The sequence below is a fragment of the Colius striatus genome, chromosome 1 (genome assembly GCF_028858725.1).
Source record: "Colius striatus isolate bColStr4 chromosome 1, bColStr4.1.hap1, whole genome shotgun sequence".
Taxonomy (NCBI): domain Eukaryota; kingdom Metazoa; phylum Chordata; class Aves; order Coliiformes; family Coliidae; genus Colius; species Colius striatus.
This window is the reverse complement of record NC_084759.1, coordinates 103,020,305-103,034,396: the sequence shown is the minus strand read 5'-3', so window position 1 is coordinate 103,034,396 and position 14,092 is coordinate 103,020,305. Positions and strand designations below refer to the sequence as shown.

The following is a 14,092-nucleotide window of genomic DNA, read 5'->3' as shown; positions in this document are numbered from 1 at the left end:
TATTAAAGTGTCACAGGAAAACATAGCTTTTCGAGGTCTCCTTTCTTTCAGATGCTTCTCAATTGTGAGTGCACATTTGATGAAATTATTGTTCAACATAGTGGTGAATATGCATAAAACCTCTGTTTTGACTGAGTGTCTGATTAAGTAGATGCATACCTGTAGTTTCTAGGAATTTTACATAAATTATTTAAAGTAATGAGTCAGGCTGGAAATATCATTAAAATATCATGAGAACAGTATTTTCTGTTCTGTCTCCTAGCTTTTCCACTCCCAATAAAAGTAATAAGTGAAGAAAACATAATGGTAATCAATACACATACCTATATATACATCATATGACCAGCTTTTGGAAGTTTACCAGAATCCTGAATCAGAGGCATTTTGAGAAGCAAATGCAAACCAACTATTTGTATTTATTTTTTTTTTTACAAAGGTTTCCTATGAAAGAAACTGATTTGGATAAGGATTTGAGATGAAAAATTTATTCTTCCACAGAATGATGTTTAAAAAAATTAAAATTGTTTACTGTAGGTATTAGAAATAAGCTCTACTTCAGTTAAGATACAGTTAAGATAAGCATAGAATCTGAGAGGTTTTATTTTCTGCTCTCACACAGACTTTGTGACTTTGAGGAAGTCACATAACCTCTTTGGGGTTGAGTTCCCAGCCATAAATAGAGTTTGTTCTGAAGCAATAGTTGCTACCATTCTCTAGTGTAGGACCTTTAAGAATATAAATATAATATAAACAATATACAAATAAGAAATTTTAGATCATTAATGTGTTACTAGTATAGTAATACATAATACATAATAGTAATACATGTATCTAGAAGAGATGTATGGTTTGCTGTTTGAACAATTAAGAAAACCATCAGCCCCATGATTCATATTTAAAAGAATAATAATGTAACAGATCCATGTGAGAATCACTGTTTCTTTAGTTGTGTTTATTCACTTAAAACTTATACGTGACTCTTAACAAAGCTTAAACACTTACTGTCACAATCCTGTAGATTTTCAATTGCTACTAACAATCTTGCCCTGTCTTCTGGGTTTGAAATATTTAATTCAATCAGGTGACTCTCCTGTAGATCCTTTAAGTCCTCTAGAGTTTCATAGCCATTTAGCAAGAGAGTTGAGGCGTATTCCTAAAAAAAGAAAGAAGAAAGTCCTCTAATGTGAAGAAGCACTATGGTAGAAAAACAGGCACATTTTCTCTTTTGCTGGTTTTTTCAGATTGAAATAGACTCTATTCTCTGGTCTGATTGCCCACTTTTGGCATAAAACGAGAGCTGGAGAGCAAGAAAGGACAGAGGTAGAGATGCCTGGTTGTCCCAGCATCTGTGCCTGAGTTGTCTAGCATTTTGTCAGCAAATTTGATAAGGACAGATCTCTTAGAAATTCTTATATCTCCTGAGAGTCTGGACTTTTATGGGTCACCACATGAGGGCTTTCCATTCTGGGTCCAGGAGGGCCTTTGAAGTAGATGTGCAAAGGGCCTTCGTACAGAAAAAGCCCTTCAGTATAACTGAGGATGAGAAGCTGAGGGAGCTCTCAGCCATGTTGTGTCACACATAATTCCTCTTGAGCTGTCTTTTGACGCAATATGAAAGTGTACACGTACTCCAAGGAAAGCAGTGTTTGCATCAGCACCAAAGCAATAAGCATTATTAAAAATAGTATCTGTAAAATCATGGCCTAATTATGCCTTGACAGTCAAGAACTAGAATTGAGGAGAGGAAGAGGTAGAACATAAGCATAGTGAAAAAAACCCTGAAACCATTGCTCCCTAAAGACCACCAGAAATGAGAAATCCAAATTCTAACTGTTAGTACTGGAATAAGGCTGCAGTCCTGTCCATGAGGTGTCCACAGTCGTGCACCTCCTACACTTTTGCACAAAATTGCAGTCAGGTTATGGTGACTTGACAAGTCACCACTGTATCTCTTTGCATGGAGTATCCTAGCCTAACCAAATGGAGTGGTAGAATGTAGTTCTAGAAATCACTCATATCAGATAAAACACATACAAATCTGCTTTGCTTTGCTGACATCGAAACTGCTGAAATCAGCTTTTCTAATTCCACTTGCAAATGACATCCAAACCCGAGTATACAAACAAATGTTTCAAATACAGCTGGGAAAAGTGTTGGCTGACCTGGAGGTGGACACAATCCAAAAGCTCTTGAAGCGTTTTAGGCTTGGTCCTTTTGCTTCCTCTGTGTGGCTTTATCTTTCTGGGTGCAGCTTCCTCTTCCAAGATAATATCCACATAAATGAACTTGAAGTTTCCTACTTTATTATTCAGCATGCCTGTCCATATACCCATGGGGGTTTTACAGATGATGTCTATAATATCTCCTTTCTAGAATAAAACAAAACAAGAGTACATTGCTGCTTACACATCTGGTTAGTCACAAGTAGCTTTTCCTCTATGGACCAAAACCAGCACAGACAGCACAGAATCTTTAGTCAGTGTGAGATAACTTTTTAAAATTACCTACATTTAGCTCCTTTGCTTTTATAAAATCTTGGCAAAATAATCACAGAAAATTGAGTTAGTCTTTATCTCCAAATCTTTACAAAGGAAAGGTGAATATGAGCAGCCTCTCTCACAAGTTTTTTTCTCCATTTTATCTGGGAAAATGGCTAGAGTTGCATCTGGAATCAACTTGTGCCATGGATAGTGGGCATAGCTTTGGCAAAGTAAGAGAATACTTTGAGATCTTTTTTTCCAAATACATGTCAAACAATTTAAACAACAACCTTGTTATCCGACATCTCAAGAGTCTTCAAAAGCTGATAGCTGAGCTATGTGAAAGCTGGACTCTTATCTATTTTACTGTTAAAAATCTGGCTGCATTTCTCAAAGGCAATAAAGAACATTTAACTCCCTTAATACCTTCCTGTCTGTCCCTCTGAACGGACTGACAAATTTTCCCACTATTATTAACACAATTGAGTGGGAAAATACTGGAAGGTATCTTAGGAGCCAGATCTAAAGTCTTCAGCTCTCACCACTTGTGCATTCATTCACATATATGAGTGCAAAAACACAACTTCTTCAAGAGGGTTTTTTGGTAAAGGTGTTTACAGGTATGCCGTGGGAACCAAGGTCTCAGCTCAGCAAAACAATCACTCTGAGTAATTCTCATACTAAAAAGTCTCCCTTGTAAGTCATACCCACAACATAACTTGCTCTCATGACCTCAGAATTGAGTCTTCTCTTCCAGGCAGGTACAACAGAACTGTTAACAATGTTTAAAGTCTTTAAGGAGTTATTCACCAAATACCCATGCCCACACTTTGTCATTTTGTTATAAAGTTAAAGATCAAACTCAGTCTGTTAAAATATCTGTTAACAACTCCATATCTTAAGAATCTTTTCTGGTCTGATCAAGAAACTGCAAGTAAAGCAGTCACTCTTGTTTGGGTAGGAACCCAAGTATGAAATTGACTGTGTTCCAGTGACCTGGTTTTGTTACAATATACAGCTCAGATCTATGAGTAGATTTTCAGAGAAACTGAAAAAACCCATTTGCTTAAAGCTGTATAAACACACATTCTACATACTCATGGAGTGTCAGGAACTTCAGTTGTGGATGGAGATCAAAGATCTAAGCCAAGATGCAGATACACTTTGAATTCAGATTCAGGGTACTGAAATTTTGTGAGATAAATTTAGGAGACATCAACCCCAAGTGTTAGTTTACAGTTTTAAAATACACTGTCCTAGTGACTAAAAAAGGAACTTATGTGAGCCAGCACATATTTGCCATCTCATGACCAGTTAAACTGTGTGAGTGGAAGTGGAGGCCAAGTGGTGAAGTCTACAAGTGCTGGCAGACAATGGTCGAAATGTAGTTCAGAGAGGAGGAGAGAGAGACTGCAGTGAGATACAGATGAAGATTTTAACAGAAAGAAAAGGATGTGAAGAAGAAGAAAACATGCTGAAATGTGAAATAATCTGTATGTGAATGTGTTTGCAGTGAAGGAAAAGAAAGAAATCCAAATTACAGACACCAGTAGTCTTGAGGTTATAACATGAGTTTCTTCTCCACTTCTACTCTGGTGAGGCCTCATCTGGAGTCCTGTGTCCAGTTTTGGGCTCCCCAGTTCAAGAGGGACAGGGAACTTCTAGAGATGATCCAGCATAGGTTTACCAAGATGATCAGGGAACTGGAGCGTCTTCCTTATGAGGAAAGGCTGTGGGACCTTAGGGCTGTTCAGCCTGGAGAAGAGGAGACTGAGGGGGGGACCTCATTAATACAATTATTTAAAATATGTATGTCAAGACAATGGAGTGTTCTGCAGTGTTCAGCAACAGAACAAAGGATAATGGACATAAGATGGAATACAAAAAGTTCCACTTAAACGTAAAGAAAAACTATTTTACTGTAGGGAGCCATGACACAGGTTGCCCAGGGAGGTTGTGGAGTCTCCGTCTCTGAATGTTTTCAAAACCCACCCAGACACGTTCCTGTGTCACCTGATCTAGGCAGTCCTGCTTTAGCAGGGAGGTTGGAGTAGGTGATCCTTAGAGAGCCCTTCCAACCCCTACAATTTTTTCATTCTGTGATTCTGTGATGGATGATGATATCGAATAGAAGGAGAAGAAAAGAGATTATTTTTTTTAGAAATGTTCAACTGGATCCGTATCTGGATCTCCTTTTTCTCATTCACACACAGTGGACACCCCTGTCACATTGTCAGGGCCAAGGAAAATTCATAGCTCAAAGATATGCTTGAAGAAAAACTTCATGGAAAGGTGAACTGTTTTCATTAAAGACAAGGTCACGTCACATCCCATGAGACTAAGATTTTTCTTACTCCAGACCTAGTATGTGGAAAACAACATGGATTTTATTTCAAGGAAAGCTGTAGTATCTAGGTAAAGACCATGATGAGGTACCTACCTGGAGGCTATGCCTCAAAAAGCCTTTAGTGGCAGTTGGCTTTGCAGCATTGTCTGAACTAAGTCTTCACAGAAATACTGCAAAAGCAGATTGATCTGTGTTTTAGAGTGTTACATGTGCTTAACAGTTAAAAATGCATTAGTAAACATATTCTTCACATGTAAGCAATGCCTCTTCGATATTCTGACTGGAAAAGAAGAATGTCTCACCTTGATTTTCAGAGAGTCGGTGTCATAGGGACTTGGTGTGAAGTCGGTGTGAACTTTGGCTCGGCCGCAGAAGGGCCCACTGTAAGGGACTTCATCATCAAATCGGAGGCTGTCCCGGTTGCTCGTTCCATCAGAGCAACTGGTCACTCCACCTTAAAGAGAGTCAAGTTGAGAGACCTCCTGCATCAAATGCCCAGACATGCAATTCTGGACAACAAGAAGAAAGTGTTCAAAAGCACAGAATTGGAGGAAGATTGTGCTCTGTATGGTTTTGACACATTACAGGAAAAATACATTAAATAAAAAGCATACTACAAGAAACTGAAGAAAATAGGTAGATCTTTCACTACTTCTTCACTACAATAATCATTTTCTGGTGGTGATACTAATAGACTACACATTTTACTCACAGACTTTTTGAAATACTACCTCTGCAGATTAATAAAATGTACTCTAAATGTACAATTTAGAGAATTAATTCTGCCGAACTTCTCCTGTTTATTCAGAGAAACGAAAACAAGTACTGTAGAAGTTATTTTCTTTCATTACAGAGATAGCTGAAACATCAAAGGAACCTGCATTGCAGAGGGAAATTTTAATCTTATCAACATTTCTGCCTGTCATTTTATCCAAGTTAGGCAATAAAATATCATCAGAGTAATTCAAGCAAATTTGAGCAAGCTCTGCAATATCCCATCCAAATATGTTTTTAGATAAGAGCAGCAGTGTGCTGGAAGCACACACTCCCATACACAATTTTCACAAATCACATCATAGAGAATGATCATAAAAATGGTTTTGTTTGAGGAGATTGCTTAAGTGCACAGTTCTGTCTCAGGGTCAGATTAACTACTAAGTGCAAATGGTCTGGACTGCATCTCAAGTCCCCACTTAAGGGCTCACATGGTGCCTGCTCTGATGGCGCAGCAATGTCACCATGGACAGCTGTGGCCTGCTGCCCAGCAAATGTCCACAGCAGAGCAATGTATAAGGAGGTGGATGCAAACTCTGCTTCTCATCAGAGCTTCATCTGCCCTCTGACTGTAGCTACCCTCTTGGGAGAGGGTTTCGAGGTACAGGTTGTGTCTCTCTCTGCATCATGACTTGAAGTCACCAGGTCAGGCCTCTGTTACCTATCATCTCAGAGAGACCTCTCACTTTACCTCATATCTGCACGGCTAAGAATGAACTCAAAGCCACTGCCCCCAGGGAGGATGCTTGTCTGGTTGCACCAGTGATTGCAACCCTACAAGCGTTATCACAGAAATGATAACCCCAGAAAATATTTATGGCATATCCATCAGAAACATCCCCTATAATTCACTTTATTTTTTTTTTACTTCAGTTAATAGTCTCCCTCTTAAAAACACTCAGTTTATTTCTGGAGAGAGATATATCTACCACCTCTTTAATCAAATTACACTTTTGTCTGCCAGATTGAAGAGCTCTCTACTATCACATTTCTGATCATCAGCTGTGATACTTCAGACTTAAACAATAACAGTATTGATTCAGTGACTGAATAAAAAATATGGATATCTTGTACTTACTAGATGAGCTCTGGCCACTGTTCAGACTGTAGAGACTTTCCATAGAGTCACTGGCTTTTAGGGAAACTTTCTCATTGTGTATTCCACCACTAGGATCATTGTCATCTTTTCCTTCTTCATTCTTTAACACAAAAATCAGATGGTAATCACCAAAAGATGCATTTTAGATTAACATTTGTGGTTTTTTCTTTTAAATCATCATTGCAGGTAACTCATAATTACATTTTACTAAGAATCACTCTATGAGATTAAGGGTTTTAGAAGTTGATGCTTGGTACTAAGGATGCCCAGCACCACTCCTAGCACTTTGTGATCTTGGAGAAATCCCCTGTCTCCTCTCTGCCCCACTCATTTTATCTCACTCCCATTCAAGCAGCTAAATTGATTCTTCATCTCAGAAGACTGCAATATACTACAGTAGCAACAAAGGCTTGTAACAAGAAATTCCAATGTAGCCAGGTAAGACAGGTTTTTTTGATTGTCTGAAAGGATGAGATATAAAGTTTGATTCTGAAAACACATTGTGAAGTACTAGCTAACACAGCCGTGTTTTGCATTGAACTACTGAAAATCATGGGTGCTTGGCAACAAGTTGACACCCAAGCCAGGACTTTCTTGAGGCAGCCTTCACACAGGTACAGCACCAGTGTGTTCTAGCACCATGCTCACCACATTGCCTGACCCACACATGGGCCTCAAGGCCTGATGTGTTTCAGGATTAACAGATGCATGTTTCTCTCACAAACTCTAATTGTGTATGAAATTGGACCTTTGAGTTTATAACATGAAATCATACCTCAGGAATCACAGCCTATTCAAAACAATAAGATCCATATTGCAATCCCAAATTAGCGATGATGCAACAACTAACTGAAATAATTATGCACTTTCAAAGGGAGGAATTTCTTCAGTAGATTTCCTCACATCGTCAATGTGTGTGATATTCTGATGCAACTGAAACATCCTACAGTATTTTGGATACGTAGTACTGCTGGATGACCATGAGCTAGCAATGTGTCCTCATGGCCAAGAAGGTCAATGGCATCCTGGGGTGTATTAGAAGGGCTGTGGGCAGTAGGTCGAGAGAGGTTCTCTTCCCCCTCTGCTCTGCCTTTGTGAGACCACATTTGGAATATTGTGTGCAATTCTGGGCCCCTCAGTTCAAGAAGGTCAGGGCGCCACTGGAGACAGTTCAGCACAGGGACACAAAGATGATGGAGTGGAACATCTCCCTTATGATGAAAGGCTGAGGGAGCTGGGGCTCTTTAGCCTGGAGGAGACTGAGGGGTGATCTCATTCATGTTTACAAATATGTAAAGGGTGTCAGGAGGATGGAGCCAAGCTCTTCTCAATGATGTCCAATGATAGGACAAGGGGCAATGGCTGTAAGCTGGAACATAAGAGGTTCCAAAGAAATACAAGGAAGAATTTTGTCACTGTAAGGGTGATGGAACACTGGAACAGGCTGCCCAGATGGGTTGTGGAGTTTCATTCTCTGGAGATATTCAAAACCCACCTAGAAGAGTTCCTGTGTGCCCTACTCTAGGTGACCTGCTCTGGCAGAGGGTTGGTCTAGATGATCTTTTGAGGTCACTTCTAATCCTTAAGATTCTGTGATTCCGTGATTCTGTGATGTTATGTTATATTGAAGGATATATTAATTATTTGTCAGTTGATAGATGAGGTCAAGTGAAGGTGACAGTGCATGTACAAAGCAGTGATCCATATCGATATGTATAAGGCATACTATTGAAATGAAAGACTATATTGGTTTTTAACAAGGATGGTGCTTGTTACACCAGTCAACAGTATAAGCCAATGATTTACCAGTGGGCTGGTATTGATTGTCATCATCTCCTGCAGGAGTGAAGATTATGCTACATATGTGTCCAATCAAATAATTCATTGAATTTCTGTCATGTGAATTGTTGCTGCAAATTGCAGAAGGTAAGTGCTGAAATTCTGATTTTTCTTTATTTTAATATAAAAAAGACCCATGGATTGCAACCTCTTAAATTTTAGCCAAAAAGGCAAACTAAAATAATGAAATAAGAGTCTTTGTCGTTGACCTCCAAAAACTGTCTAAAGATATCCTATGAAACACTATTTTCTACTTGTGAAGTTTCTTTTCCCTACCTATTTGATATTGACATGTGTGAGGGCGGGTAGAGACTAGTGTGATTTTTTAAGGTGAATGACAAGTCTTTTTTTCCTTATTTTTTTAGTGTTTGTGGAGCTCGCTGACAACATATTGAGCAAACAGGGTTTGTAGTGTGTGAAACATTATATGATTTTGATGTTTAATAAAGATAGATTCACCAAGACTAGATAAGGCAAAAGCAGGTAAGGCATATGAGCTGTCATGCTCTAGGATGCTGGCTGACCCCTAGAAAAATGGACTTTGAAAATAATTCTTATATTAGAAGTTAAGTTCTTCTAATGGAGAAGTTCCTCTAATTTTGTACAGGTTGAGTGTCAGACTGTCAATGGGGTTCATCCGATACTCCCTTGTAGCTACATCAGATTTCTTCATAATGCTTAAACAAGTTCTCCTTGACAAAGCAAAAGTCAATGATGTAAGCCTCCTCTGTCTATCTTGGACCCTTACTGTGTGAAGTTTCAAACTGCGTGTAAGCACATTATCATGCATGTGAAATACAGGGTACATACTAAAAGCTGTTTTAATTCAGTATGCCTTACTATGTTTTTATGGATTGTCATAACTGACAATTGAGATGCAAACAAGAAAAATGCACTTAACATTTTTAGTTCACGTTTTGCCATCAAACACAAGATTCTTAAGCTATATTTACCATCTCCTCAGAGAGTGCCTTGATGTACTTTTTACCCATCTTTTTCTTCATGGTAAGGGAAATGGCTCTCATCTTCTTACCCAAAGTTCCACCACTATTTACTGCTTTTGTTGGTACTGCCTCTCCAGTGTCACTTATAGTCTCCAACTCAGATATCTGATTCAAAATAAAAAAAGCAAACAACCATGAAAATGAAATTCAGTGTAGTGGAATAAGAATTAGAGAAAAATATCAAGGACATCAGCGCATTACAATGACAAAAATACTCATAGCCATTTTCCTGGGGAATCAGGTACCTAAGTAGTTTTGCAGCACACCACTGCATGGATGAATGACAGAAAGAGAACATATTTTTAAGGTAGAAAATATTGTTTCCCATTGTTTGCTGTCCTTAATTCAAACACAAATCAAGGGGATTTATGCAAGTTCTTGAAAAGAAAAATGACACATCTGTGGGTTGCATACCTGTACTGGTTACTGTGGCGTGCACCAACTTGAAGTGCACTTCTTTTTGAAGGTAATATTTGCATCAAAGTAACAAAGTTTGGGTGTGATTCTCTGTTCATTTTGGGCTCAATCTGGGCTCAATTGCCCAGACAGATCCAGGCACCCAAGCAAGGTTCTCACTAGTGTAAAATTTGCACAATAGTTTCCCAATGTTTGTGCACAACTGTAGTAGGAAACTTAACTGAAGAAAGTAAAACTGTTATACAGACCTCAGCTGAGTCATCTGTCTTTGATACTGAGTGATGCCTGAAACGGTCAAAGCTTCCAAAGCTGCTTGTGCGCTGCAAAAAAGAGAAGACAAATCTTGAATCACTGATGGTGTTTTGTTCGGTTATTAAGACTTTAATACAACTAAGTCATTTATTTGTGTTAAAATTTTCTCCCAGATCAGTGAACCATGAACTGCTACACCTAGGAAGAAACAAAGTAGGAGGTGACTATAGGGAAAAAAAACCCCACTGACTGCACAGCCAAAAGCAGAAAAATGAATTATAACCAATACAGCTTCAAATACCGACTAGATCATGGATGTGATTGAGTTCTTCTACATCAGTTTCACATTAATTACACACAGATATCTGTGAGTTACTTCTAGGCAAGACTGTTGTCTGTAAGCCCAGTAGAAAAGTGTTTCTATAAATGTTATATGAGGTACAGAGTCAGTCATGGTGGTGTCAACTGTGGGAATTTATACAGTATACTTTGAGTCTGGGGAAACTGTTTATGGTTCTTTACCAACAGGAATCACTACAAAGGCTGCTGACGGTTATTAATATATTGTTTTCTGAAATGCATATGCCATGGAGGGAGTAAGTAACAGAACAAACAGGTAGGTGCTTTTTTTACTTCCCAGTCCCACAATTTGTACACGGCCACAATTTTTTCCTGTGCCATAGTACATAAGAAAGACTGAATCATCTGGGCAATGTGTTAAGAGACCATGAAGAGATTGCTTTTACTTCCTTCTAATTTTCACTCTTTCTGTGTGTGGATAGCTGACATGTTAAGGAGGGAAGTGGCACAGCAGATATTTGCAAAAGAGGTCACATAGAAATACCTGTCAGACATGGTCAGACAAAATTGTATGACACTGCACTGCTCATGGGGGCAAATAGTATAAAATTGGCATTGATGACAAGTCAGGAGCCTCTTTAAGCATGCCAGGATTCAGACATTTATGAACTCTACAGTGTATTTAAGAGCTTGTTGTTATATCTTAACTGATACTCAAAGCTAAATCCAGAACAACTCCTTGTTTTGAAGTCCTTCACTCTTCCATAAAGTTTTCTAATGCAGTATCAAATTTTTTGAAGTAGGGTTTACTATTATATACTATTCACCATCATCTGAGTATATTCCTGAATATTCAAAGTCCTCTCTGGAGGGAAAAAAACACATAAGTGATTTCAGACTACCTGGTTACAGGTTTCCAACACTTATTTATCTGTTTACCTTGCCCATGTGATTTCAGTCAAACTAATTCCTCACTCCATTTCTTTCTTCCTTGAGAGCCACAAGAGCCATCTTTTCTTCTCCCCCTGCATGTTTCTAAAGCACCTATTGGGTCCCTTTCCCCTGGCATCTCCAGCTACCTCCCTGCTCCACCTGTGAATGCTACAAGCCTCAAAAGGGCCTTCAAGCTCTTGGCTCTGTTCTGTCATTAAAGCTTTCCAATCTTCTCTATTGGGTAAGGGTTTTCATGAGGTAGCCTCAGAGGCAGCTGAAGTAGACCATCCTTTGGGCAACAAAAGAGGAAGATAAAAGGTCTGGTTTAATAGCTGTTCCCATTGCCTGCCTTTATGTTGCCGACAGTCTTAATGCCAGCATGAATCTGATTCCAGAGGGGCTAAGGAGAAATCTCTCTGTGATGATAACAGGAGCAGTACTGCCCAAACACCAAGCACTGCAGGGAACGCTGCTCTTGTTGTGCCTATCTTCCAGTTTCCCGCCAGACGCCGGGGTTAGTAACGCTGTGGAAGTGATCCATCCTCTGGAAAGATGGAAAACTGAAGACCTACTTGAGCTGAGACTTAAGTAACTATTTCAGCTGCTGGCAAGTTTCTGAGTGCTGTACCTCACCATACCTCTTCTGCCCACAGCTACAAAGCTGCTGTTTACTTCTCTGTCTCCTTACGTGCTCCTCTCCTGGTAGTAGTTAATCCTCTGCCAGTCTCAAGAGTGTCAGGCTCCTGATGCTGCACTGGGTGATGAGGTGGCATTCAGGCTTTGCAACTATGATCTTAAGGAAGGAGTTCATCAAAATGATAATGGCTACATGAAGCACATGCATATATTCCCTGGGTATTTTCATTCAGGAAGGACCCCATCTTATTCTGTCCCTGCTCATAAATCACAGGGTTACCATCTGTATTAGCTTCTTTATCTCTTACCAAACAGTCACTTTTAAATTAAAAATAGTTTGGGGTGGGGGAGAGTAGGAATATGACAAAGAAAAGCTGTGGGAAACCATGTGTAAATACTTTGTCTTAAAGTCTCCATTTGAGAAGAAGAATATCAGCATCCCCTGGAACAAAACTGTAAATAAAAGCTCCTTCCTGTTTCATTTCCCTGTTTTCCCACACTTATCTATTATCCACCTTCCCCCCTAAAAAAAAAAAAATTATGTGGATATAGCAGTGAGAGAGGCCTGAGCACAGCCAGGTGGAAGATCAAAGTGTACCCATATTTTGAGTCCACGTTCTGACCACTGCAGCTTAAGAGAAGAAGATTTATTTTTTTTCACTATATTTCTAAGCACACTTAACCTGAAAAATATTTCCAGCCAAAGGTTACTTGAAGAAGCTGACCCAGATTTATGAATATTTTTGGACAAATAAAATACCGTTTACTATTCACTGAGGGAAGAAAAAAAAAAGTTATGTAGCTCTCCTCATAATTGATTGTAATCTCTCTGAAAATCTCTGTTGGCTAAACATTGTGGTTTATCTGTTTGTTTTTACTCTGTGAAATTGCAAAGGATAATTTTGATTGTACACTTTAATTTTATCTAAAATTCCCATAAAGAACTTTGCTATTAAGTAGATGAACAATATTCTGTGACAAGGGGTTAGCTCAATAGTATGATATAAAAACACAGCCCCAAGGATTATGGTTCTATTAGACAGGATTAACACCTTTCACTGGCTTGTCAACCCAGCCAAATGTTCCCTGCAGCACAAGTGGGAGGGATAGAAAGAGGGAGGCTGGGATTCACAGCAATACTGGATAAGTATAAAATGGTCTAACCCAGTAATCTCCAAACATACACTGACCTTTCTGTTTCATTCAATCACTTCAAGACGTCTAGGAGGAATAACTGTATACTAAAGTGCAGATGTGTTGCAAATACAATAAAACGAGGAAAAAAACTAAGCGGAACAAAAGGAAAAAAACATTGTTTATTGTTCATCTTACCTATAAACAGCTGTGGCACAGGGAAACCGGTTATTTTTCAACCTTTGAAACAGCTATCCTACATGTGCAGAAGCCTCGGGCTATTTTTTAGTGTATTTCAATGTTGCTTCATCCCTATCAAATATTAATAAGGGTTACAGGATGATTTCGACTACTCTAGGTAATGGTCTTGTTGCACTGGAGAGCACTAAATAGGACTGCTTCAGCAATTCGCTATGCTAACTTTTTCCATTAAGTAATCAATACCTACCACCTTTTAAAAATGAATTCAACCCCATTATACTGATAAAGAAAAGTGGATTTAGGTGCTCTGGGCTGCAAAGGGAACAGAATGATTACTTTCAGTAGTGTCAGTCACTGCATTAGTGTCAGGGAACACCTACTTTGAGAAGATATGACAGGTCTTATTTCCAGGTGAAAAGAAGATTTAAAGTAAATGCAAAGCTTCTAGGAGAAAATATGCTATTGACTTTTGATACCAGTATTCAGCATCCTATAAAGTTAAGTGATTTTTCTGGCTGCATTCATGAAAGAGCTACCAATGGATATGTTAAGCAAATACAAATTTGCTCAGTAAAATCTAATGGAAGCATGGGCAGGGGAGAAACGCTTTCCCTTTTCCACATAAGGAATGATCAAATCATTTCTAGAAATCAATGCATTAACTTTCATCCCTTCC

At 38.9% G+C, this 14,092-nt stretch overlaps 1 protein-coding gene across 1 annotated transcript in view; it reads right to left on the bottom strand.

Moving 5' to 3' along the window:
* SAMSN1 (SAM domain, SH3 domain and nuclear localization signals 1) overlaps positions 1-14,092 on the bottom strand; it is a 35,647-nt gene that overhangs the window by 7,493 nt on the left and 14,062 nt on the right. The window contains exons 2-7 of the mRNA XM_061988668.1: positions 10,209-10,280; positions 9,493-9,648; positions 6,680-6,800; positions 5,130-5,281; positions 2,163-2,369; positions 1,003-1,153 (exon numbers count right to left, since the gene is read on the bottom strand). Coding sequence (XP_061844652.1) covers positions 1,003-1,153; positions 2,163-2,369; positions 5,130-5,281; positions 6,680-6,800; positions 9,493-9,648; positions 10,209-10,280 — 859 coding nt within the window. The remainder of the gene's footprint in view (positions 1-1,002; positions 1,154-2,162; positions 2,370-5,129; positions 5,282-6,679; positions 6,801-9,492; positions 9,649-10,208; positions 10,281-14,092) is intronic.